The sequence below is a fragment of the Heloderma suspectum genome, chromosome 2 (genome assembly GCF_057233095.1).
Source record: "Heloderma suspectum isolate Gila_16-S chromosome 2, 16-S_ref, whole genome shotgun sequence".
Taxonomy (NCBI): Eukaryota; Metazoa; Chordata; class Lepidosauria; order Squamata; family Helodermatidae; genus Heloderma; species Heloderma suspectum.
The window spans coordinates 397619578-397647249 of record NC_139459.1 but is presented as its reverse complement, the minus strand read 5'-3'; the positions used below and the strand labels follow the sequence as shown (position 1 = coordinate 397647249).

Here is a 27672-nt window from a genome sequence, read left to right as displayed (position 1 = left end):
ATTCTTAAGTGTTTATCAGTCAAAGATACATTCAGTCAATATATTTAGTAAAGAATGGAAGAAACAGCAATGTTGGGAATATAACAGAGTGACGTTTTTTAAAAAAAATCCACCATGGCTGCAAATTTCCAGAAATCTTACACTGGCCACGTTTGGACGTCACTTTAAGCCATGCTGGCTTAATAAGCTACTCACAGAAGCGTATTTTTGAAATATTCCACACCACATAACTGGGCTAATGAGTAACTGTGCGGAATCCGACCCACCTCCCCATCCATCATCGTCATCATTATTATGGTTAATTACATTTCTATACTGTCCAATAGCAGAAGCTCTCTGGGAAGTTTACAACTTTGTCCCGCTGCAGTCCTCCTGCCCGAGCAGTGGCACAGTTTCACCTTGGGAATGTTTGAGGCCTAAAGAGACATGGTGGAAAGGTTAGGCCTAGAAGCCTGGTTTTCAGGGGTGGAGGGAGAGGGGGTATCTCTGAGAACAGTAGCTTCATTTTCCTGATTAAGTTTCATTTTCCTGAGTTAGGTTTCATTTCGTCAGGTTTGAAACTGTACTTTCGGATTTGGGGAAGGAGGGGATAAAAAGGGAGAGAGAGCCAGTGAGGGCCAGTGTGAGACTGGAGAGACGAAGACCAAAGAGTCAATCAGATGTGGGGTGAAGTGTCAATCACCCTACATCTGAGCCTAACTTACACTTTTGGGGAAGGGTAACTTTAAAAGAAGGAAGGTGGGACTCAAGGAGGCAAGAGATCCTTAAGGAGTTGCTGAGGAGGTCCAGGTCATCAGAGGAACCTTGACACTCCCATTCATTACATCGCAGCAGGGGCTACAAGGAGCAAAATCCCAGAGTGCACCAAAAAGGGAGTGGCACAAATAAAGCCTTGGGGGTTTGCAGGATCAGAGCAAAAGTTTATAGGTAACCTCGCCTAGCTGGGAGGCACCCACCGCACCCACAGGCCTTTCAATTGTGCATCTCCCCCCCCACACACACACACACACATTGCTGGCAGAGCATCTTCTGTTCTGAGTATCTCTTAAGCGCTCTGCCGCTATATCACAGTTTCACATCTGAAGGGCTACTGCAGTACCATCTATGGCGGGTTAGCGCTACCACAATATGTGGGACAGCTGAAACCAGCTACTGCAGTATTTTCTATGGTTTTAAAGGTGAAAATCCCAGGTGCCAAAAAGGGGCTGAAGTCTGTAAACCCCTGGAACTTTTCAGGATTGGGACAAAACTTGACACACAACTTTCCCACACCACAGCGGTACTTCTTGACTTTGCTTTTTCATAGAGAAGGAGCCAGAAAGGGGAAAAGGGGGTGGGTGCTCTGACTGCTAGACAGTTTGCTGGAGCGGCATGAAATTGCACAGCTGGGGTCCCCTCGTGGGGAGCCTTCTGCCGCTGTAGTGTATAATAGCACAATGTTGCTTCTTCACACAACAATATGCAAAATAGAAACAAAGGGAACTCCCTGTCAGCGTGGGGCAGAATTGTGCAGGTGGGTGCCTTCCTGGGAAGCCTCCGGATGCTGAAGTGGAGAATTGCAGAACAGTACCTCTTTGTGGATAAGTGAGCCGTTCTTTCCCTATTCCCCTGTTCTTGCCAGCCAGTTCTGCAGGTGACCGGAATAAGCCGCAGGGAGTGCCAGATGACACGATAACCTACAGTGGGTGAAATAACCTTTTCTGAAGGTTGTGGGTTATCACAGCGGCTCCTTAAGTTTCAGCCAAGTAAGCCATCATGGATTTAAAAATTCTCGACGGACATGATACCCAACAATGGGCTAAATAAGCCAGCATGACACATTGTGGATTATTCTGCTATCTGAACCCAGTAAATATATAGTATGTATGTATGTATGTATGTATGTATGTATGTATTTATTAGATTTATTCCCTGCCAAAAGCAGAAACCCTCTAGGTGTTTCACCAAAAATTACAAAACAAAAACTTGATATAAAAAACTTCAGCACACAAAGTTTGAAAGCAATTTAAGATCGCTTTTAAGATAGCTCAAAATGGCTCAAAATTTTAATTCATCATTCTAAAGGAAAATTCTGCATAATCAACATTTTTATTTTCCACACGTTTATGGAAAATGAAACAAAATGCCTGAGGTGGGTGCGGGGAAGAGGACAATATTTCTTTTGTCCATGCTCCCCCCAAATTGTTTGGTTTGTTTCCAGGCCTTCACATCCCTAGCCTGACGTTTGCCTGATTTTGTGTGTGTGTGATTATGCTGCTGCAGGTCAGCGTTGTCAGCAATTCAAAGACTGCTTTAAGAATCAGGTGCCACCTTCTGTTTTCATCATCAGATGTTCCTTTGCGTTCAGATCAGGCCTCAATAACATGATATAGCATTTGGGAAGAAAGATGCAGCCCAGCAGCCCAGCACTGGAGGCCAAGATGGAGAAGACCTGCACGGCTACCATGTATTTCCCCTTGGTGCTCAGGTAGGTGGGCACAAAGGACACCCAAACGCTGCAGAAGACCAGCATGCTGAAGGTGATCAGCTTGGCTTCATTGAAGGCCCCGGGCAGCTTCCTGGCTAGGAAAGCCACTGTGAAGCAGATGGCAGCCAGGAAGCCCATGTAGCCAAGGGCACTATAAAACAGAGTGACAGACCCTTCATTGCATTGCAGGATGATCTGTCCAGGCTGGGAGTGCATGTCAGAGGCAGGGAAGGGTGGACAGATCCCCAGCCAGATGGTGCAGATCACAACCTGAACACTGGAACAGGAAATGACAATGGAGTTGGCCAAACTCTTCCCCAGCCATCTCCTCATCTTGTTCCCTGGCCTTGTGGCCAGGAAGGCCAGGACCACAGTGATGGTTTTTGCCAACAAAGAAGAGACAGCAACTGAGAAGATGATGCTGAAGGCTGTTTGACGGAGGAGGCATGTTGCTTTCCTCGGCTGTCCTATGAACAGGAAGGAGGACAAGAAGGAAAGCAGCAGGGAGATGAGGAGAATGTAGGAGAGGTCCCGGTTGTTGGCTTTGACTATGGGAGTTTCTAGGTTTCTAATGAAGATTCCTAACACAAAGCCTGTGGTTGAGGACAAGAATAGTGCAAAGGAAGCCAGGATGATCCCCAAAAGTTCTTCATAGCTGAGGAAGGTTACAGCCTTGGGCACGCATTGATCTCGATCCTGGTTTGGATGCTGATCTTCTGGACATCTGGTACAATGGTCTGCATCTGAAATGGAGGAAGAGGAGGAGGAGGAGGAAAATGAAGGAGAAAAAGACGATAAAGGTGAAGTAGAAGTAGAAGAAGTGTGCTTTGGCAAAAATAATATTTTAATGTTTTTCTCTGTGTTCTGCGGTGTGTGTTTTTTTCTTATCCACCACTAAGAAACAAATTGCATTTGACATTTTCTTCAAACCCTCCCCACCCTGAAAAAAGGGGGGGGGACACCTTAGTGAAAATGTTAAAGCGGATCTTTGCCCTGTTCCTGAGGGATTCCTTTCCCTCCTGAATCCCCTTACCTTCCTCAGTGGAGATGGTCCCTTCTGCACACGGGGCACAAGCATAGCAGCACATGGGCTTCCCTTCCTGAATCGCCTTGGCATACCCAGGGGAGCAGCTTCGTGTGCACCTCGAAGGAGGCAAGGTCTACCCAGAATGTCAAGGGGAAAGTGTTAGTGGTGTATCTGGCAGCTCTGGCATTGGTTCAAAGCAAACGGAATTGCAAAGTGTTCCAGACAGATCTGCCTGCACTGGGGGAAATGGTCGTTAAAAGAGCAAATGCAGTTCAATCTATGCTTGGGTAAAGCAATGCATATTGGGGCCAAAACTCCAAACTGATGGGATGTGAGCCAGCAGTTACTGAGTAGGAATGGGATTTTGCGGTATTGGTGGAGAGCTTGAAGGAAATGTTGGCCCAGGGTGCAGTTGCTGTAACAAAGGCAAACTCCATGTTAGGCAGAATTAGGAAATGAATTGTACATACATTGCCAAGATCATACTCCTCTTGTACAAATCTTGTACTTGGAATACCGTGAAGAGTTCTGGTCTCCATACCACAGAGCTGGAAAAGGTGCAGAAAAAGGCAACTAAAATGATCAAGGGGAAATGATGGAAAATAAGGAAAAGCTGGGGACCACCAAAGAACTGGCAGTTGAAGGAAAGGGGTTGTGGCCAGGGGAAGGGAGCACTGTTCTCTCGGGAGTGATGGAGGGCTGGACTGGGACCCCAAGTGGGGCAGCGTGGCCTCATCGGCCTAAGGTTCAACACTCCTGGGTTAGACAGTACTGGCCTAGACTGATGATTGGTTGAATTCAGCAGAAGCCAGCTTTCCCATCTAATGGCCTGCAGAGTTGTTGGATTCCAACTCCCATGATCTCCATTCAGCTTGCCCATTCATGCTCAAAATGGACCCCTTCTTAAAGCAGCGGTCTCCCCTCTATTTGGACTTGTGGACACATTTTGTTATTTGAGAAACTTCTCTGTGTCCCACCAAGAAATGAACATAAGAACATATGAAGAGCCCTATTGGATCACACCAAGGGACTATCAAGTCCAACATTCTGTTCACACAGTGGCCAACCAGCTGCCCACGGGAAACCCTCAAGCAGGACATGAGCACAACAGCCCCCCCCATGTTCCCCATCAACTGCTGTAGAAATGGCTTTTGCGGAGGATGTAGCTAGTCACATCAAAGCTGATATGGGGGCCTGGCTAGTCAAAAGAATACTAATTCTCCAAAGAAAATGAATACAGGCAGAGGAAGGATCCGGACTCCCAAGCCTCCCCACACATTTGACCCACAGATGCACATCCAAATACCTAGTTAAGGTTGACATTCTGGGCAGGCATACGTGGAATTTGGTGGGAATTACTTGTGAATAGGCCTAGAGAGCATCACTCTACTCATCTTACACACACACACACACACACACACACACACACCTTTCTCCAGCCTCAGAGGAAAGGAAAATACCGCGGCCCCAAATGGAAAGAAAATGTTTTCCCTACCCCAATGCTAGGTTCAACCACTCAGTTCCTCACCAGGCATTCCAACTCCTGCTCTGCCATCAGAATCCCCACTCAGGAAGGTGCTGTGTGTGTGTGTGCACGTCTGTGTGTGTAAAGAAGGAGAGAAGGAGCTGGGAAGGGAGAGAAAAAGAGCAAGTCAAAGGGCTGGGAGGTGGGAATATTAGTGAGATGAATGGGTAACTTGGAGAGGAAGTGGAAGGCTAGGGACAGTGAGCGAGGAGGAAAGAGCAGCAGAAAGAGCAAGACTGAAGGCTCAGAGGGGTAGAAACAGTGAGGAAATGCGGTGGGGGAAAGAAGGTGTGAGGTTGGAAGCGCAGATGGAGGAACAGGGAGGCAACGGGGCACAGAAGAGAGAAACAGCTAGGCGATAAACTCGGGGGGGGGACACTGAAGTAAAAAGGTGAACAGAGAGAAATAGCAAAGCCATTGTCTGGGGGGTAGGAGAAAACAGCAAGGCAAGGGGCAGAGGGGAGAGAGTGAGTCTAGAGACTAGGAGGGGGAAGAAACAACATTGTGCGGCGGAGAAATAGCAAGGCTAGAGCTTAGGAAAAGGAGAAACAGTGACATGAAGAGGCTGGGGAGAGAACTAGGAAGACTAGAGGTCTCAAGTGGGAGGAAACAGCAAGATAAAGGGGTGAGAGAAAGAGCAAGGGTGGACCTTGGGAGGGAAGGAGAGAGGGCACGGCAAAGGGGTGGACGGGAGAGAAAGAGCACAGAAAGGGACTGGATGGAGAGAAAGAGCAGACTAGAGGCTGGGAATGGAGCTCAAGGTCCAAAGGGAAAAGTCTGGGTGGGTGGAAGAACCTTGAGCAGGGCCAGGAAGCAACACTTTCCTTCTCTTCATTCCTGCTGAACAGCGGATCAGTGGCAGGTTCAATAGAAACAAGAACCATCTGGCACCCTATTGTTTTTCAACCTTAAAATTTAAAAATGAATATTTGAAAGGGGCAAGGACTAGGAGTGAAGATCTGTGTGGACATCCTTGAAGTTCCCTGCAGGTGCATTGGTGCCCTCAAGTGCAGGACCCCTGTCTTAATAGGTATAAAACTGGAAGACCTGGGTTTCCTCACATAGTTATGCCACACAGTAGGATCGTCATCAAGGTGGAATTCATGGTCTGCGGATGCCTGTCTTTCTAGACTCCCAATTTTCGTTTTAACAACGGAGGCATGGGGCGGCGCCACCCAGTTCAAGAAAATATCAAAGTTGGCTGTCAGCTCCCCGTCCCCATCCAGATACACTCCATCCACTGTAGTATTGGAAAACCCAAAATTTCTCAGAAAAGAGTGGAGCTGGAAAGACAGAGAAGATGAGAAACATTGTTGGTTATCTCAGCACTCTCCATTTTGAAATCAAGTGTCTCTTAATTCCAGACCAGAGCTCATCCCTTCTAAAACGAGAATGGCAGTATAATTTTGGTGCCGATACATTAAAGAAAAACACATACCTTAAGTCCATTCCTGAGTCCCTTCTTTTTGTTTTGGCATTTAGGGAAAGGCTCACGTCCAAGCTATTAGATAATTTGGGGAGAAGTTAGCTTGCTCATACCAATCCATGTCCCCCTTGCAGGCAGTGATTTAGGGGATTTGGGCTGATACTGGAGGCAGCATATAGCCACCAGGACTAGTAGCCATTGATTGTTGTTGTTGTTGTTCAGTCGTTCAGTCGTGTCCGACTCTTCGTGACCCCATGGACCATGGCACGCCAGGCCTTCCTGTCCTGCGCACTCTCCCGGAGTGTGCTCAGGTTCATATTCATTGCATCGGTGATGCTATCTAGCCATCTCATCCTTTGCCATCCCCTTCTCCTTTTGCCTTCAGTCTTTCCCAGCATCAGGGTCTTTTCCAGAGAGTTTTCTCATCGCATTAGGTGGCCAAAATATTTTAGCTTCAGCTTCAGTATCTGTCCTTCCAAGGAGCACTCAGGGTTGATTTCCTTTAGGATTGACTGATTTGACCTCCTTGCAGTCCAGGGGACTCGTAAGAGTCTTCTCCAGCACCACAGTTCGAAAGCATCAATTCTTCGGCGCTCAGCCTTCCTTATAGTCCAGCTCTCACAGCCATATATTACTACTCGGAAAACCATAGCTTTGATTAGACGGACCTTTGTTGGCAAGGTGATGTCTCTGCTTCTTACTATGCTGTCTAGGTTTTCCATAGCTTTCCTCCCAAGGAGCAAGCGTCTTTTAATTTCATGGCTACAGTCACCATCTGCGGTGATCTTGGAGCCCAAGAAAGTAAAATCTGTCACTGCTTCCATTTCTTCCCCTTCTATATGCCAGGAAGTGATAGGGCCAGATGCCATGATCTTCGTTTTTTTAATGTTGAGTTTCAAACCAGCTTTTGCACTCTCCTCTTTCACCCTCAACAAGAGGCTCTTGAGATCCTCTTCGCTTTCTGCCATTAGGGTGGTATCGTCTGCATATCGGAGGTTGTTGATAATTCTCCCAGCAATCTTAATTCCGACCTCTGATTCATCCAACCCGGCATTTCTCATGATGTACTCTGCATATAAGTTAAATAAGCAGGGTGACAATACGCAGCCTTGTCGTCCTCCTTTCCCAATTTTGAACCACTCGGTTGTTCCATGTCCGGTTCTTACTGTTGCTTCTTGACCCTCGTACAGGTTTCTCAGGAGACAGGTAAGGTGGTCTGGTACTCCCATCACTTTAAGAATTTGCCACAGTTTGTTGTGATCCACACAATCAAAGGCTTTAGCGTAGTCAATGAAGCAGAAATATGTCATTTGCACTGCACTGACATCTTCACTGAGCTGTCCTCCACAACCCCAAGATCTTTCTTGGATGGTCACCACTAGCTCAGATCCCATCAGGTTATGCTTGAAGTTGGGATTCTTTGCCCCAGTGTGCATCACTTTGCACTTGCTGACATTGAACCCCATTTGCCATTTAGATGAAGGCTGTGCACTGCTTTGGTTCGGGATCCAAATTCTGAACCGAAGTGGGATGATTCAGACCAAATTGGTCTTGATCTGCGTTGGGTCTGTAGTGGTCCAAAGTGGGCTGGATCAGTCCTAATCACTTTGGATCACTTCAGACCGATCCAGCCTGTTTGGGAAATTTAACAATTTGCTTATGATTAGGGAGGGGGAGAGGGGGAGTTGGGAGGGGGGAACTGAGCCTTGGCAAGGGACATGCCTAGGTGCCAATAGGCCTGAAAGTTAACCCAGCAGTCTCCAACCAAAGTCATGGAGGAGGGGTTGCATATTACGGCAGATTCTGCTTCGGTTCACAGTGGGAGAGAGAGTTGGTGGAAGGAGGAGAATTCTTTAATATTGGTTTGGATGTCACAGGTGCCCAACTGGGTCTGGGAATCCGTCGGCCCCCTCTGCCCACGGCCCTGGTGTGCTCCTACTGAGATGCTGTCCTCCATCACCCCCTGCTCATGCCCACTCATGTCTGCTCGAGTACAATGCCTCTCATATTGTGCATATTAAGCTTTCCCGGCCCCAAACTGTGCATATTTAAATATGCCCTTTTAAAACACTTCCTTTTTTAACAAAGATAACAAAGGCAGGAAAACGTTGGGTGCTCCCTGGATGGCACCATGGTGAGTCTGGGCACTTTGCCGAGCCCGTGGGTGGCCCGAACATGGATCGGGGGGCAGCAAGGGTAGCACTTAAGCAGGCACCGGGGGAACCCAAGCTGGCATGGCATCTCACATCCCAAATTACTGGATTGTGCTAGCGCAGGAGTTCCCAGTACCTAACCAGCCCTTCTGAATTCAATTTCTCGGTCTTCCCTTTCCCTTAAATTGTTCTTCTGGATCCTTTCAATTCCCTTAAATTTCTTAGTCTTCCCTTTCTCTTCAATCGTTCTTCTAGATTCTTAAAAAAACCCATATATATGGGTTAACAATAATATATGTATTGATATAGATAGATAGATAGATAGATAGATAGATAGATAGATAGATAGAATATTATAATATATATATATATATATATATATATATATATATTATATATATATATATATATATATATATATATATATATATATATACTATATAATATAATATATTAACAATAATATATACTGTTGTTGTTTATTCGGTCAGTTGCTTCCGACTCTTCGTGACTTCTTGGACCAGCCCACGCCAGAGCTTCCTGTCGGCCATCGCCACCCCCAGCTCCCCCAAGGTCAAGTCCATCACCTCCAGAATATCATCCATCCATCCATCTTGCCCTTGGTCGGCCCCTCTTCCTTTTGCCTTCCACTTTCCCGAGCATCAGCATCTTCTCCAGGGTACCTGTCTTCTCATGATGTGGCCAAAGTACTTCAGTTTTGCCTTTAAGATCATTACCTCAAGTGAGCAGTCTGGCTTTATTTCCTGGAGGATGGACTGGTTTGATCTTCTTGCAGTCCAAGGCACTCTCAGAATTTTCCTCCAGCACCACAGTTCAAAAGCATCGATCTTCCTTCGCTCAGCCTTCCTTATGGTCCAGCTCTCACAGCCATAGGTTACGACGGGGAAGACCATTGCTTGAACTATGCGGACCTTTGTTATCAGTGTGATGTCTCTGCTCTTAACAATTTTATCAAGATTTGTCATTGCTGTCCGCCCAAGAAGTAAACGTCTTCTGATTTCCTGGCTGCAGTCAGCATCTGCAGTAATCTTTGCGCCTAGAAAGACAAAGTCTGTCACTGCCTCCACGTTTTCTCCCTCTATTTGCCAGTTCTCAATCAAGCTGGTAGCCATTATCTTGGGGTTTTTTGAGGTTGAACTGCAACCCAGCTTTTGCACTTTCTTCTTTCACCTTCGTCATGAGGTTCCTCAGCTCTTCCTTGCTTTCAGCCATCGAAGTGGTATCATCTGCATATCTGAGATGGTTCATGTTTCTTCCAGCGATTTTAACTCCAGCCTTGGCTTCATCAAGCCCAGCACGTCACATGATGTGTTCTGCATACAGGTTGAATAGGTAGGGTGGGAGTATACAACCCTGCCGTACTCCTTTCCCCATCTTAAACTAATCCGTTGTTCCGTGGTCTGTTCTTACCGTTGCTACTTGGTCGTTATACAGATTCCTCAGGAGGCAGACAAGATGACTTGGTATCCCATACCACCAAGAACTTGCCACAATTTGTTATAATCCACACAGTCAAAGGCTTTAGAATACTAGTCAATAAAACAGAAATAGATGTTTTTCTGAAACTCCCAGGCTTTCTCTATTCTCCAGCAGATATTGGCAATTTGGTCTCTAGTTCCTCTGCCTTTTCGAAACCCAGCTTGTACATCTGGCAATTCTCGTTCCATTAATTGCTGGAGTCGACCTTGCAAGATCTTGAGCATTACCTTACTGGTATGTGAAATAAGTGCCACTGTTCGATAGTTTGAACATTCTTTGGTGCTTCCCTTTTTTTGGTATGGGGATATAGGTTGATTTTTTCCAATCTGTTGGCCATTCGTGTGTTTTCCAAATTTGCTGGCATATGGCATGCATCACCTTGACAGCATCATCTTGCAAGATTTTAAACAGTTCAGCTGGGATACCGTCATCTCCTGCTGCCTTGTTATTAGCAATGCTTCTTCAGGCCCATTCCACCTCACTCTTCAAGATGTCTGGCTCTAGCTCACTGACCACACTGTCAAATCTATCCCCGATATTATTATCCTTCCTATACAGATCTTCTGTATATTCTTGCCACCTTTTCTTGATCTCTTCTGCTTCTGGTAGGTCCTTGCCATCTTTGATTTTGATCATACCCCATTTTGCCTGGAATTGACCTCCGATGTTCCTAATTTTCTGGAAGAGGTCTCTTGTCCTTCCTATTCTATTATCTTCTTCCGCTTCTGTGCGTTGCTCGTTTAAAAATAATTCCTGATCTCTTCTGGCTAACCTCTGGAATTTTGCATGTAATTGGGCATATCTCCCCTTTCACTGTTGCCTTTTGCTTTCCTTCTTTCTTGGGCTGCTTCCAGTGTCTCAGCAGACAGCCATCTTGCCTTCTTGGTTTTCTTTTTCTTTGGGATGTTTTTTGTTGCCGCCTCCTGAACAATGTTGCAAACTTCTGTCCATAGTTCTTCTGGGACCCTATCTACTAAACCTAGTCCCTGAAATCTATTCTTCACCTCCACTGCATATTCATGAGGAATATTCGTGAGCTCATATCTAACTGCTCTGTCGGTCTTCCCTATTCTTTCTCTTTAGTCTGATTCTAAATTGTGCAATAAATATAAATATAAATAAAGGTAATAAAAATAAATATATGTGTGTGTGTGTGTATGATATGTATATGTGTGTGTGTATATATATAGATATTAAACCTTTATCGTCTAGTTGTTAAGCTTCTCTTTGTTTCCTTGCTTTGTGTACTGCTTGTTCTTTGGCTTCCCTTCCCATTTTTCTACTCTTCATCTATATTCTTATGAAAAACAAACAAATAAACAAACAAAATACAGACACCACTTTTCTCTTCTGTTAGCCTTTAGATAAATATTTCGTGTGATTTCCCTTGTGTAGGTAGCTTGGGCAGGTAGATTTTTCCTTTCTTTCTCGACCTGCTTTTCTTGTGGTCATCTCTGTGTGTGTGTGTGTGTGTGTGTGTGTGTGTGTCCACATGCTGTGGGTGCAATATGCACATTATTGTGCACAAGCAAACAGTGTGTGGCCAAATCAGTACTCGCAGCGGCCAGTATATACTGCGGGACAAAGCACCACACACAATACACATATTTTTCTTCCTTTCATGAGAAGGAAGCTATCCACTGAAGCTGAATATTGGAGATTCTGGACATACAAAATGAAGGTACCAGGGGACAGGGGTTATTTTGCACTTTAAAAAAAACTACACCAGAGATTAGGGATAGTGACCTCCTACTTGTCACCTTGAAGTCCTTCTGATTAGGATCTCTAATTCCCTGTGTTGCTTGACAGGTTTTTGCACATTTTGTTTTCATTGTTGGGAAAGGAAACTTTATGCATAGCTAGCACAAAAACCACTGGACCGAACTGCCTGAAATCAGGGCCAGCAATCTCAATGTGTGGATGAGACGGTGGTGCAGGGAGGAGGGGTCCAGATTTGTTAGGCACTGGGGAGAGTTTTGAGACAAGCAGGGCCTGTCCAAGAGGGACGGGCTCCACTTGAACCAAAATGGAACCAGATTGCTGGCGCTAAACATAAAAGGGGGGGGAGGCAGAGCAGCTTTTAAACTCAACCCTGGGGAAAGCTGACAGGAGCTGGGAAGCATCCGGTTTGGGTTACATTGTCCCAAAGGTATGAAGATGAATTTGCCACAGTTTGTTGTGATCCACACAATCAAAGGCTTTAGCGTAGTCAATGAAGCAGAAATAGACGTTTTTCTGGAATTCTCTTGCTTTCTCAATGATCCAGCGAAAGTTGGCGATTTGATCTCTAGTTCCTCTGCCTCTTCGAAACCTAGCTTGTACTTCCGGTAGTTCTCGGTTCGCACACTGCTGAAGCCTAGCTTGTAGGATTTTGAGCATCACCTTGCTGGCATGTGAAATGAGCGCAATTGTGCGGTAGTTTGAGCATTCTTTGGTGTTGCCCTTCTTTGGAATTGGAATGTAAACTGACCTTTTCCAGTTTTGTGGCCATTGCTGAGTGTTCCAAATTTGTTGGCATATTGAATGCAGCACTTTAACAGCATCATCTTTTGGGAACTTAAATAGCTCAGCTGGAAGGGGATGAAATAGGCCAGGAGCACATGGTGGAACATAGTAGCCAAAGGAAGGGGCCAGCACCCCATAACAAAAGATGCACACGCCAGAGGCATCTGGGGAAGGATACCGCGTGTGGGTGTTTCTATGCAAATGCTAGAAGCCTCCGAGCCAAAATGGGGGAGTCGGAGTGCTTGATTTTAAAGGAAAACCTGGATATAGTGGGCATTATAGAAACCTGGTGGAGCAGAGAGAACCGGTGGCATACAGTTATTTCTGGATATAAACTGTATAGGAAGGACAGGGAAAGGCAACCTGGGGGAGGTGTGTATGTCAAAGAAGGTACGGAGTCGAGCAGACAAGAACACCTAAAAGGGATAGGCTCTTCCACAGAAGCACTGTGGCTGACAATACCAGGCTCCAAAACTAATTTGGTGCTAGGGACATGATATCGTCCCTCAGACCAGAATGCTCAGAGTGACCTTGAGATGGAAGACAAAATCAGGGAGGCCTCCAAACGAGGACATGTTGTAATAATGGGAGACTTCAATTACCCCCACATTGATTGGATAAATGCATGTTCCAGGCACAACAAAGAAGTTAAATTTCTCAATGCCCTAAACATTGAGTGTGCCCTAGAACAGTTGATCATGGAACTGTCCAGAGGGGAGACGACCCTGGATTTAATCCTCAGTGGTGTCACCCAGGACCTAGTATGAGATGTAGTTGTCATTGAACTAAGTGGAAACAGCCATCACAGTGCAATCCGATTTAATATATATTTAAGTGGGAAATTGCCCAGGAAGTCCAATCCAGTCACATTTGACTTCAAAGCAGGAACCCTCTCTAAAATGAGGGAACTGGTGAAAAGGAAGTTAAAAGGTGGAGTCAAGAGGATTAAATCACTTCAAAGTGGTTGGAGACTACCCAAAAGCACCATAATAGAAACCCAGCTAAAATGTATATCACAGGTTAGGAAAGGTAGCACCAAGTCCAAGAGGTCGCCGACTCGCCGGCATGGTTAACATGTAGTGTTAAGGGGGCTATTAGAGAAAAGAGGGCAAGAGAGTCTTGCCCAAGTGAGAAAAACAAAAAGCAGCACAAGCGTGCACAAAGGTGGTGCAAGCAGACAGAAGAGATGCAAAAACACATTTTGAGGAGCGTATCGCTAACAACATCAAGGCCAACAATAAAGCATTCTTTAAATATATCAGAAGCAGAAGATCAGCTAGGGAGACAGTTGGACCATCGGATGACAATGGAGTTCAAGGAGTACGGATGGAGAATAAGGAGATTGCAGAGAAGCTGAATGAATACTTTTCATTTGTCTTCGCTGCAGAAGATATAGGACAGATACCTCTGCCTGAACTAATGTTTTGCAGAAGGGAATCTGAGGAACTCAGGCAAATAATGGTGACAAAAGATGAAGTTCTCAAACTTGTTGATAAATTGAAGAAGAAGAAGAAAAAAATCAATCACCAGGCCTAGATGGTATCCACCCTAGAGTTCTCAAAGAACTCATATATGAAATTGTTGGTCTTCTAACCACGATATGCAACATGTCCCTAAGATCCACCTCTATACCAGAGGACTAGAAGATGACCAATATAACACCAAGAAGGGATCCAGGGGGGATCCAGGAAAGAAGGGATCCAGGGAGGATCCAGGAAATTACAGGCTGGTTAGCTTCATGTCTGTTCCGGGTAAATTGGTTGAAGGCATTGTTAAAGATAAAATTACTAAGCATATACGTAGAAGGAGAAGCCCTGCTGAAAAACAATCAACATGGCTTCTGCAAAGGTAAGTCCTGTCTCACTAACCTTTTAGAGTTCTTTGAGAGTGTCAGTAAACATGCAGACAGGGGTGATCCAGCAGCCATTGTTTACTTGCTCTTCCAAAAGGCTTTTTGGCAAATTCCCTCACCAAAGACGCCTGAGCAAACGTAGCAGTCAATGAATAAGAGGACAGGTCCTCTTATAGCTCAGTAACTGGTTAAAGAACAGAAAGCAGAGAGTAGGAATAAATGTTAAATTCTCCCAATGGAGGCAAGTAAACAGTGGGGTGCACAGGACCAATGCTATTCAACCTGTCCATAGATGATCTGGAATTAGGAGCGAACAGTCAAGTGGCCAAGTTTGCGGATGACACCAAATTATTTAGGGTGGTCAAAACAAAAAGGGATTGTGAGGAGCTCCAAAAGGATCTCTCCAAACTGGGAGAATGGGCATCGAAATTAGGGCTGTGCATGGACCTCCCAACCCACTTGAGAGGTCAATTCAGAGCTTTGGATTTGGCCCTGATCTGCTTTGGACTGTTCGGAACCCATCTCACCTGCTTCGGATTTGAAAAAGAAAAAACATTTGGAAATGCATATTATTTGGATTTGACATTTTCCCACTGATTTGCACAGGAAAACAGAAATGGACATAACTTCTGTACTTGTTATGATAAATATATGGAACTGGAGATCTGCAAGCCCGACGGAGATGATCGCTGCCAAATTCCAGACATTTAGAGCCAGTCATTTTTGTGCTGGCCACAGGTAAAATTTGCTTCCCCCCACCACCAAGAAAATCTGCCAAACCCAGGATTTATTATTTGTTTATGCTTTCACATAAGTGCATGCAATTTGGGGACCTGGCAGCCCCTCTGGAGGGGATAGAACCTGCCAAGTTTCAGACAGTTAGGTCCAGTGGCTTTTGTGCTAGCTACAGGGGAGGGGGGGAAGCTCCTTCCAAGGAAATCTGACAAAGCAAAGAGGGTCTTTTGGTGTGTGTGTGTGTGTGTGTGTGTGTTTTGTGCTTCCACAAAAGATCATGGGATTTGGGGACCTGGCAGCCCCTAGAGAGGTGACTCAACCTGTCATATTTAAGAACATAAGAAGAGCCCTGCTGGATCAGACTAAGGGTCCATCTAGTCCAGCATTCTGTTCACACAGTGGCCAACAAGCTCTTGATCAGGAACCCCCAAGCAGGGCATGAGGGCAACAGCACCATCCCACCCATGTTCCCCAGCAACTTGGGTAAATAGGCTTACTGCCTCTGGTACTGGAGGTAGCACATAGCCATCAAGATTAGTAGCCATTGAGAGCCTTTTCCTGATAGGCTGGAGCACTGACAGAAAACAACAGATTGAAATTTAATAGGGATATATGCCAAGTTCTGCACCCAGGAAAAAGAAAACAAATGCACGGTTACAAGATGGGGGATACTTGGCTCAGAAATAGTAGAAGCGGGAAGGTTCTTGGAGTTGTGGTAGATCACAAGCTGAATATGAGCCTACAATCTGATGTGGCTGCAAAAGAGGCAAATGCTCTTTTGGGCTTCATTAATAGAAGCATAGCTTCCAAATCACGTGAAGTACTACTTCCCCTCTACTCAGCACTGGTTAGGCCTCATCTGGAGTACTGTGTCCAGTTCTGGGCACCACACTTGAAGAAGGATGCAGACAAACTGGAGCGGGTTCAGCGGAGGGCAATGAAGATGTTCAGGGGACTGGAAACAAAGCCCTGTGAGGAGAGATTGAAAGAACTGGGCATGTTTAGCCTTGAGAAGAGAAGACTGAGGGGAGATAGGATAGCACTCTTCAAGTACTTGAAAGGATGTCACAGAAAGGAAGGCCAGCATCTCTTCTCCATCATCCCAGAGTGCAGGACACGGAATCATGGGTTCAAGTGACAGGAAGCCAGATTCCGGCTGAACATCAGGAAAAACCTCCTGACTCAGAGCAATACGAGAATGGAACCAGTGACCTAGGGAGGTAGTGGGCTCTCCCAGACTGGAGGCATGCAAGATGAAGCTGGACAGGGATGCTTTAACTGGGATTCCTGCAATGAGCAGGGCGTTGGACTCGATGGTCTTGTAGGCCCCTTCCAACCCTGCTATTCTATGATTCTATGATTAAAGCCATCCAAATTGGTGACCATCACTACATCCTGTGGTAGCACGTTCCATAGTTTAACTGTGCGCTTGTGTGAAGAAGTCCTTTCTTTTATCTATCCCGAATCTCCCACCAATGAGATTCATGGGATGACCCTGGGTTCTGGTGTTCCAAGTGTGGTAATACCATAGATTTCTATAGGGGTAGTATGATATTGGCAATTTTATTCTCAATTCATTTTCTCATAATGCGTAACATGGAGTTTGCCTCCTTTACAGCAGCCACACACTGGGTTGACATCTTCACTGAGCTGTCCACCACAGCCCCAAGATCTCTTTCCCCATTGGTCACCGCTAGTTCAGATCCCATCAGGCTATACTTGAAGTTGATTTTTTTTTGCCCCTGCATCCATCAATTTACACCTGCTTACATTGAACTGGTCGTTGTGGTCACACAATGGGGGCTTTTCCTTGTAGCCAGCCCTGCTGGCCAAGGGAAGTGCTGCAGCCCCATCCACCATTTTAACTTTTGAGTAGCTGCACTCTGAACCAATCAGATTCTGCCTTTGAGAGCCAGGCAAATTAGGGCACTGGAGCAATGTAAAGACTGTCCCCTCAGCATTCCTCTGCACTCACTGGCTGTGCCCCCACAGGAAGTGTCCCACTATACTGTTTCCCCCTACCATCCTTTTTCTTCTTCTATACTTTAATAAACATGCTAAATTGGATGAATTAATTGATGGGTTGATTCCCAATTTGCAGCTTCAAGGGTGATTGATCACCCTGCCCCCACAACTGCCTACATCATGTAGGCTGTGCTTACTGAGTGCCTAAGGAGGCACTGAGGAGGGGAAAGAGAGATGGACATAACTACTGGCCATCCAAAACGGGAGCCCTAACTGGCTCTGTTCTGAACAAGGAGCATTAGGAACTGGAGCTGCATCAACAATATATAAGCTTTCCCCAGACCACAATGCCTGAAATCTTCTCAGAGTTTGGTTCCACAAATCATGATTCCTTAATTGAGCAATTCTGTATTTTTTAGTAGACACATCTGGGATGGAAAAGGGAATACCTGCCATGGTTGTAACCTCAGAAGTTCCCACCTTTCTCTGCCCACCATCATCATGTGCTTGGATCTGGAAGAGAAGGCTGCATGTAAGGCTCGTGCCACCATCTGGACACTGTTGTAAGCATTGTAGTTGTCCTGAGACACAGTTTGTTCGAGCACAGCCAGGGGCAATTTCTCTTTCTGTTCACATCTCCTCCTCCCTTTCACTGACAACCTGTATTTCGAATATAAACACTGAAATGCTTTTTCCATGTAAGTATCGATGTGATCCAGATCAGTACTGACATATTTTCGCCTGTTTGTGTGGATTGAGAAGGAACAGAACCAATGGCTGTGCTGAAGATGTAACCAAGGCTGAGACAACACTGAGTTGATGTCCCACAAAGCTGTTGTCATCCAGACTTTTCCTCCTGTGGGTTTTACCCATAGTTCAAGAATTTGTTTTAGAAGGAATATTCCACCAGAGAAAGTACGTGTGTCTCCATAGTAAACAAACACCTTGACTTGTCTCCATGTGGGAACAGAGATAAGGGGAACGTCCACTCTATACTCCCTCAGTTCAGGGATAGTTTCTGAAATCGCCACACAGACACCATGCCTGGTGAGTGCCGGTGTCATCATCCTCATGAACATTTCTCCATTTTCGTTGTCTGGAGCAAAGATGGATCCAGGTCCATCTGAAATACAGGAGCAGTTTGACAATCCCCTTGTAAAGGTCTTCATATTTTGGAACCACCCGGTGGAAAAAAGGGAATTGGGTTTTATCCTTAACATCACGGGAGGCAAAGCCATAACTGACCTAGTAAGGAATGTTTTGTTTTGTTGTTATTATCTGCTTGCTGTAATACAGTTTGGGCTTTTCTTTAATATGTATGTGTAGTGTGTTTCTCTCTCTCTCTCTCTCTCTCTCTCTCTGTGTGTGTGTTTGTAATGCTCTGTTGTTGTGAACCACCTTGAGCATACTATATGGAAAAGCAGTATACAAACGAAATGGGTGATTGATTGATTGATATTTGTCTAATGCCCTTTATCTGTCCTGAATATCCCACTATTCAGTTTCATTGAGTGACTCCACTGCATTCAAATATTATGAGGGAGGGCGGGGAATCCTGTCTATGTTCTCCACATCCTGTATTCTTTTCTAAACTTCCTGGTGAGAAAAGGTGTCAGTAGCTGCATGAACCTCTCTCCAGTGTCATTAATGACTTGTGCTTATTGTTATTGGAAAGTTGCTCAAAGGTGATGTAAAGCTAGACACAACCATCAGCTCCCCAACCCCTCTGAAGACAGCTTAAGGCCTTATAAAGCAAAATGCTGTTACATGGCATGCCCTCTGTTCCTACCTGTGGGACTTTGTAGATGTCCAACATGGTTGAAATCTGGATGGAGATTTCAGAATCAGCACCTTCTACAACAGCCAACGGGTCATTCTGTCTTCCACAGCTGTAGTTGGGAATATTCCTCTGCCCAGGAGACAGCAGGTCTAGCATGGCATCACTGGTGATCCTTGTGTTGTAATAGTTCTCATAGAAGTTGTAGCCCAGGCTGGTGTTGGGTAAGATCTTGGGATTTTGGTTGATCTCATGGATGGCAAACAAGAAAGCCAGGTCATTGAAGTGAATTGTGTCTGTCATTCTGCAGCAAAATACATGTGTGAGATTGTCACCCTCAATTTAATGAAAGATATCAAATTCCCACTTTGGTTCAGATGCTGCTTTGGACCCTCTGAATCAGCCCCACTTTGACCGGGACCAATTCGGACCTCCTCCGCTTTGACTTGGATCCAGATCTGAAGCGAGATTCGGATATCCGGATCACTCGCTTTTGGCTTATTCCCATTGAGTGTCGTGGGAAAACACAAATGGTCATAACATTTTCAATTTTCACAATAAATACATGAAACATGGGGCCTTTCTGCCCCCATGGAGGGGATCTCACCTGCCACATGTCAGGCAGCTCGGCCCCATACCTGTTGTGCGAGGTGCAGCTGAAATTTGTTTTTTTTCCACAGAAACACTCCAAGCAAAGAGCTATGCCTCTCAGCCCCATGCCTCTCAGCTATGCCTCTCAGCCCCATGTCTCCTCCTTCCCCCCCAGCCTGCTCAGCTGCCAAGGACCACTGGCCCTGTCCTGCATGTGAGGAGGAGATGGCTAGCGGCTGGAGCATGTGCTGCGCCTCTTCCTTCTTCTTCCTGGGCAATTCACAGGGCTTTTTGCATATAAGTCTATGTGCATATAGACTTCCAATCGCCATGATTTTACCTGGTGATCATGGTGGAGGGAACGGTGAGTGGAGCAGGGGCTAGGTGGGTGTTTGTCCAGAGAACCCGGATGGGGGTGGATTCCCACATCCCTAAGTAACTCCACCAGAAAGATCTCTGCCTCTGAAACACAGCCACTTTTCTCCATTTATTCAGTCCCCCACCCTTCACCACTGTCACTGATCGGAGATTCCTGGGTTACATTCAGCCCTGATTTGGCAACTAGCATTTCTATTCCCCAAAGCTCCCTCCCTCCTCCTCGCTTCCCCCCACCTCCTCCTCAGCCCCTTGCTGGACTTTCTCAGGTTGATACTTTGGCGCCCGGCTATCTAGGCTGCTCAGAACAAAGCAACGAGTCAGACGAGGGGCTTCATGTACAAGCCACTTTGCTTCAGGGTGCCTCATTACTGTCCTGCTCTGCCTTGGATCACGCGGAGGCACCTCTGAAGCAGCCCGGTGCGACTCGTTGTTCGGCCTTCAGACCGAGGCGGTGCAAAGCCCTATCAAATTCCCTTTTCTGTAACTGGAAGGGTAGCATAATGTTGCATTGTGTTGGGTTACGTTTTACTATGTTGCCGCATTTTATAGCTTCCCTAATTGCTGGTACCAGTCTAAGCTGTGCTGGTGGCCTCTGGTAAAGGCCCTCTGATTAGGATCTTTCTATAAGACTCTTAATGCAAAGGCAGCTCCAGGCAGGGGAGGACAATCCTTGAGTTACCCAGATCCCAAATGGTGGGCTTTAAAGGGAAGCACCAGCATGTAGCTCTGGAAGGGGAATAGCAAGCAGTGGTGGCTGGTGCTGGTTGGTGCTGTTGGGGCGGGGGCCAGGGCAGATGCTCAATATTCTACTGAGATGGATGGAGGAGGGCAGGGAACTGCATGCTGTGCATTGGAGCAAATGTAGCTGGTTGTGGGGGGCTTTCTCTGCCACAAAAGGGTGGGTGAGAGCCAGAGGGTCAACACCCTATTTGCCTCAAACATAGAGCCGCCAATAGTAGCTCCTTATTGCTAAGATACATTCTATAAAGGCAGTCCCAATATGTCGTCTAGTAGCGTTGGAGGCCCTCTTGTTGTCACCCCATCTTCAGAGGTTAGGCCAGACATGACCAATAGGACATCTGGGTTGTGGCTCCCTTTATCTGGAATTCCTTTCCCAGGCAGACTTGCCTGGTAGCAGATTTGATGTCCTTTTGGCATCCAAGACGAGGCTGGACAGCCATTTGTCGGGGATGCTCTGACTTGGATTCCTGCACTGAGCAGGGGGTTGGACTCAATGGTCTTGTAGGTCCCTTCCAACCCTACTAATCTATGATTCCACGATTCTATGATTTGGGAAAGACCTTTTTGTTTGCCCAAGTCTTTCAGCAATGTCAATTAGCTGTTTTTAATTGCTGGCTTTCCCTGCTGCCACTGGCTTTCTTGTTTATTGATTTTTCTGCTGACCAATCACTTCTCCATTTCCTTCTGTTATGCCCCAGTTTAGCAATCTGTTCTAGTGTTATGCTGCTGTGGGAGGTTTTTAGCTGAAAGTAGGCATACAAATTCTTTAACAAACAAACAAAAAATGGCACTCTTAGCCAGCACCCAGTGATAAATCACAAGTACTGCAAATCTGAAAATGTGAAGTCCAGAGGAAGGGGGAAAGAAGGAGAGCATTAATAAGGATGGATGGACTCGGTTGGGCCTGGGTCGTGGGGGCACTTGCCAATTGGCCAGTGCCCCCCCCCCCGTTAGCTGGGCGGCACGAGCCCTGGACAACTTGGCAAGCAGTCTGGGAGAGCCCTGCAACCGTGGCGGCAGTGGCTGCGACAGGCTGATACTTTTACGTAAGTGTAAGAGACTTACGTAAAATAACGGGCCTGTCCCTCCACTGCTGCCACTCCCACTGTAGTGGCAGGGGGAGATGAGGATCTCCCTTCTGCCCCTCCTGGCCCTGCTACGGCAGCAGTGATGGGGACAGGCTGGTGGTTTCACCAAAGTCTCCTACACTGTTCCACAGGGTAGGAAAAGTAGCACCAAGTCCAAGAGGTCACTGGCATAGTTAAGGAGCAGCATCAAGGAAGCTGTTAGAGAAAACAGGGCTTCTTTCAGAAAATTGAAGTCTGGCCCAGGTGAAGGAAAGACAAGTTTGCACGACGACAATGAAAGCAGCCAATAAGAGATACAAGGAAGCATTTTGAAGAGCATAATGCTAACAACACCAAGGCCTACAATAAAGAATTCTTTAAATATTTCAGAAGGAGAAAATGAGCTAGGGAGGCAGTTGGACTGTTACATCAGAACATAAGGAGAGCCATGCTGGATCACACAATGGATCCATCTAGTCTGGCATTCTGTTCAGAGAGTGGCCATGAAGCTGTCAACGGGAAAGCCACAAGCAGGACGGGAGTGCAGCAGCATCTTCCCACCCACATTCCCCAGCGACTGGTGCACATAAGCATACCACCTCTGATACTGGAGGCAGCATATAGCCATCAGGACTAGTAGCCACTGATGGCCTTCTCCTGTAATTTGTCTAACCCCTTCTGAAATGTCTTACCCCTCAGAATGAACACAGAACAGTCACAGTGTCATGAGAATTCACTGAGGGTATCCATACTGAGCAGAAAAAAGTCCTTCAACTCCAAGCATTCCTGTGCTAGCCATGCTGGCTGGGGGATGCTGGGGGATGCAGTGCATTTTGCTGTCTGAACATGCACAGAACTGCACCCTTGGTTGAATACAGGAGAGTGAAGGCCTACACTCCGAAATCTTAACAGCGACAGACTACACTAATGAGGGGTTCTTCTTCCAACAGTGCCTTTAAGAAACAGATGACCCCTTCTACGGCCTGTTTTATGCACTTTACCAAAGACTGCTACAACTGTTAGCACTGGCACAGTACTGATACAGTAGCCTGACAGAATGTCCAACTCACCGAATTATTCTGAAACACACACACACATGATTAGATGGACACATGTGAGTGAATGAATAGATACATCCCTCTAAGTTCAGAAAGACTCATCCATCAATGAGACTCCCTCAGCTTTAAAATTAGCTCATGCTCATCTCAGTTGACAGATTCCTACTATCCCTCCCACACTCTCAGAATACTGACAGGAACGCTGGAATTCCCCTCAAGACACTGCAATAAAAATATACCAATAGCTTAATAACAGATATATTTCATGTAATAATGAGGAGCTGAAACTTCCTTTGACAACAACAAGCTCACGTCCACTACAACCTTCTTTGTTTTCCAAAAAAATGTTAAAAAGCGTGACGTTAACTTGTTTAATATTCAAGACTCTGTTTAAACTGTATTAGAAGCGTCCAGTCCAGAAGTTGTCTAGAAAAGATTTTGTAAGCTCTTCTGAATTCTTGTTAGTTGTTAAGACATAAGTGACAGAAGAACTTATGAGTATTTCACATAATATTTGGTGCATGTATTATGATGACCGTAGTAATCTTTATTACTTAATTTTGTGATATAAATACTAATAATTCGTATTTTTATCATTCAACATTTAAAAAGTGAACTGAAAGAATAAAAATGATTTTTCTGTTTTAAGTATCTATACAAGGAAAAGCAGATGCAATATTAAAGAAATTGCCAAGTTGTTGCTTAACATTACCAAGAAACAGAGATGACAAATTCTTCAGTATTCATTCACCTCTTCTGATCAAACAAATATTGAATCGTTGATTGACCTATTATCAAGAAAGACCCTGAAGATGTTGAAGACCATAATGTTAAAGACACAGGAGAGGGTATGATGAATATCTGGCCCAGATGTATTTGCACTTTTGATTACACATTTTGCAAGACTCTTTCACCAACCTACATAATTGGCTAACTTGCAAATATTGATCGTAAATGAATATTTTTATTTATTTATTTAGAAGTAGAAGAATCTACTTTGCTCATTGGCAACAACATTTATAAAAGAGCATAGAAAATGTTAGATACATGGATCCATTTATAAGTTGGAACCAGGTTGATGCCAGAAATTCTCTGATCTTAGCTGGGTATTTTAAACAAAAATAATGCTTGTTAACTACCAAGGAGTGCTGCTCTTGAGTTCCATTCTTTGTCAACCATTACTATTGGGCTGTTAAGAAATCATATAAATATAGAAGGCAGAGTTGGGAAAAGTCAGGACATGTGTTCACCTTGAATTCTCTATTCCTTTTGCTACAGCTCAGAAATGCCCTAAGGCCTTTTACTCATTTTTAAAGGAAGGCGTGGTCCTGAAACACTTCTTAGAAAGATCTTTGAAGTGTGTTCATTTGTAACATCGACTTGTACTTTTGTATATGGTGTGCGTTCTTATATCCTATTTTGTAATCCGGCCAAACTGCTTGAGATTGTCACATAAACGATGAAAAGACATGCCTGATCTCAGAGTCCGGTATAAAAGAACTTCTGGTGTTGATTCTAGAATTCAGTGAACCTGCATCTCCTCGGTGACACTGTGTTCTTGGGAAATTAAATAGATGTGGTTACCTGGTGATCTAGGAAAAGCTAAATACTAAAGTTCAGTTGCATTGAGTCCATAGGCAAAGACAAGTTCTTCACTGGAGATCATGTGTTTATCCTAGAAGGAACCTACTTAGCGTAGCTCCAATCACATAGTTTAAAAAGCAAGGAAGGGTCTGCTGTGGTGAAAACAGCAGGATGCGCGTACTAGAGGGTTTGTGTTTCAATGACTCAGGACCAGGAATAGAGGCGAGAACACAGCTATTGTCCCCTTTCTATATGCCTAAGAAATTAGGTCCCAGCGGAGGAGCATGAAATACCTCCCTGCATCTTGACTTACATTTTCATGAAGATAGAAGGAGGGAGGGAAAAGGTGTCTAGTTGTAGTAAAGCATTTAGTTTCGGTAAAACCCCACTAATGAGTTGGTCTCCAGGTCTGAACAGATTCCAAGCTTCATATCGATCTCTCCTTAAATTCAGTGGACATTTTGACTCTCGCAGCCCTGAGGCTGCACTGGGCAGCAGCTGAAAGGGCAGCAGCAGCAGCAGCAGCAGAGGTCTCATGCTTGGCATGCGTGCTGCAGGCCCCTTCCTTGTGGCTGCTCCCTTGGAAGAATCCAGAGTCCTCTGCCAGGACCAAGGCTGAAGGCAGTGAGTTTGCTACGACAGATGGAGCTCAGCCAGGGCTCCTGATCCAAAGGGGATGATATTCAACCTCACTCCAGCAGCATCCCTGCCAGCCCTGAACCACAGCCCAAGATCTCGGTGGGGTGCAAAGCATTTAGGCATCATTACTTGTGTGCTCATGGCAAGACATTGCTTCCTTTTGCACCTCTTCCTGATGTTTATGTTATTGGTCTCAAAAGCAGCACGGGGGTGGGGGGAAATCCCCTGGAGTGTTGGCAAGAAGCAGAAGACTAAATCACCATGATTGTGATAACTATAAAGGGAAGAAAGAGTCCATCCCATCCTGAACTCTCTGTGCAGCTTCATTCGCAGGCGTGTGGATCCAGAAAAACATGTTTGCCAGAACTTCCCACTAAGCCATTTACTCTTCTGTAGGTGAAACGGGTGAATCCAGCAATCTCAGATTGATTTTAAGTGGAGAACAAACTCCCCCCAAAGTCCCTACCTTCGAAAGTTTCTTTGAAGGGCAGGATTTACATAAAATAAGTAAGTAAGTAAGCGAGTTCAAGGTACTTGGATAGCTCAAGGTGCTTATGGTGTATTCGCTCATCCCGTCTAGGACACAGAAATGCTGAAAACAGTGATTTCTTTCCTACCATCTGCTGAGCCAGCTAGGTCTGAAGGCCACCAAGGAAAGGTGGTGTTAAAAATGAACCCTACATTCTGCTGTGTGGGGAAAGGTAGCCTGCGTTGGGACAGGGCGGCTCCATCCCAGTCCTTGGTAGGGCAGACGAGCAGCCTCATGCAGGAGGGCCAGCCCTTCCATGATGCAGGGTGAGGCTCCCGCACCTGGTGGCGGAGCGCGAGGAGCAGAAAATGGCACTGCCCGTCCTCACCCCACCACCGGGAGGGCCTACAATTGCACCCGCCACTGGGCCGCCACCTCCAGCAGGGCTCGGGAGGGCTCTGCCAGACCGCCTTCGCCACGGTAGCGGGGCTCTCCAGAGTGGGGCTCTCCAGAGCAGCTGCCACACCGTGTTGCCTCATTGCATGGAGAGACAGGCGGCCAGAAGGTGGGGCCGGGGGAGTCTCGCCAGGGCTCGCCTCGGTCTTGTGAGACCTGGACAAGCGCTGGTGAAGCCCTCGTGGCTGCTTCTTCTGCCCGACTGCCGTTCTTCATGCGATGAGGCAATCAGCGGCCGGACGGCGGCGTCAAAGTTGAGAGGTCGGGGACAATGTGGCGGGCGTGATGCACGAGCGGCAGGAAGTGGCATCATGTGGCGGGGCGGAAAGGGCCCCAGTGCAGCGGGGCAGCCCGGGAGAGAGCTTGCCCCAGGGCTGTCAGGCGAACCCTTTCTGGCGGGCCCTTTGTCTCCCCCCACCCTCTTCCGATTGATCCTTAAGCCACTCATCTCATTCTCTCTCTTCCCTCTAATGCTCTCTTCCTTCCCCAACCCCCAGACACACACACTCACACGAACACTCACCCTATTGTCTCTATTTCCTACAGTATTATATACCATCCCCACCTCACGTGCACACACTCGCTACTTTCTATGATTATTTCTTCTTAAATAAACAAATGATTGCCCCCAAGGACCTTGTCTGTAGGGATGTACGAAACACTTACCTGGTTTCATCCAGGGACATCCGCAGTGGGGGGGAGGCGCTCCGTCCCTCCCCCCCAAATCCTCCCCAGCTGGCTCCGCACCGTGGTGGACATCCGGTCCCTGCTGGGCTGCGCAGGGACGCAACCATTTACTTCCCTGTCTTTTGCCATGATAGGCTATGTATATATTTACATAGCCTATCATGGCAATGTAAATACTTACGTAGCCTATCACGGCCATTTGTGGGAAGGCGAAAGGCAGCCGCAGTTGCCACAGCCATTCACAGAGCATCGGACGGCCGCAAACATGTAGGCTCCGTTCCAGGCCCATTTCGAGGGGGGGGGGGTTGCTTCGTTCCGCCACAGATTCCAGGGGGCCGAATGCACGGCCTCCCTAGAATCCGTGGCGGAATTCTCCAACATCCCTTGTCTGTGGTCTCTGGCTTCCTTGGCCTGTGGGGAGTTAGGCCACCTTTACAAGTTCCCTTGGTTGCATTGAACCAATGGAAGCATCCAGGAACTCTTCCAGGGAAGTCCATGCAGGGCACCTTGTAATCGTTTGTTGCAAAGGCTTCACGGAGACATAAGCAAGGGATGCATAAGTGTAAGCGACTCGGGAGGCCCGCAGCAGGCTCACCAAACGCAATTGGGCAAATGCACTCCTTGCTGTGGCTGCCACCTGATGATTCACAGAGAGTTAGGATCGAGGAGCATTCCTGAGCTGCACACCTCATCCGTTGGGAAGAGCACTGCCTCGTCCAGAAGTTCCTGCAGTGGGTGGTTGCTGGCCAACGTAAGCCACTCTTCAGTGAAACTGAGACCTCTTGGTAGCTTTCCATACCATCAACCATGGAATCCTGCAGGAAAAGGGACTCTATGCTCTGATCAGGGCCGGGGGCGTGGTCTCGGGGAAGGACCTACATCGCTCTGGCCACCATTTTGGAGCGACGGCTAGGCACGTAGCACTCATGCTTTTGAGTGTGAACTGTCGTGAGAATCTCAAGCTGGGGAACTGCCAAACTGATGGTGAGGAAATGAAGGAGCACAAAACAATCACTTTTTACCTAAAAAGGGACGGAAAGACACAGCAGAGCCCCTCAGATACAGAACAG

The 27672-nt window shown here is 46.4% G+C and overlaps 1 protein-coding gene and 1 pseudogene across 1 annotated transcript; both read right to left on the bottom strand.

Moving 5' to 3' along the window:
* On the bottom strand, positions 1-26683 carry LOC146356579 (vomeronasal type-2 receptor 26-like). Its single transcript, XM_084841186.1, has 6 exons — positions 26582-26683; positions 18945-19236; positions 6081-6302; positions 3965-4042; positions 3501-3627; positions 1-3210 (listed from the first exon to the last, which is right to left on the bottom strand). Exons 1-6 carry the CDS (start codon positions 26599-26601, stop codon positions 2300-2302), a joined length of 1650 nt encoding a protein of 549 aa, XP_084697312.1. The 5' UTR covers positions 26602-26683; the 3' UTR covers positions 1-2299.
* Positions 17294-18562, bottom strand: LOC146356580 (vomeronasal type-2 receptor 26-like; annotated as a pseudogene).
* Positions 26684-27672: the final 989 nt, after the last annotated feature.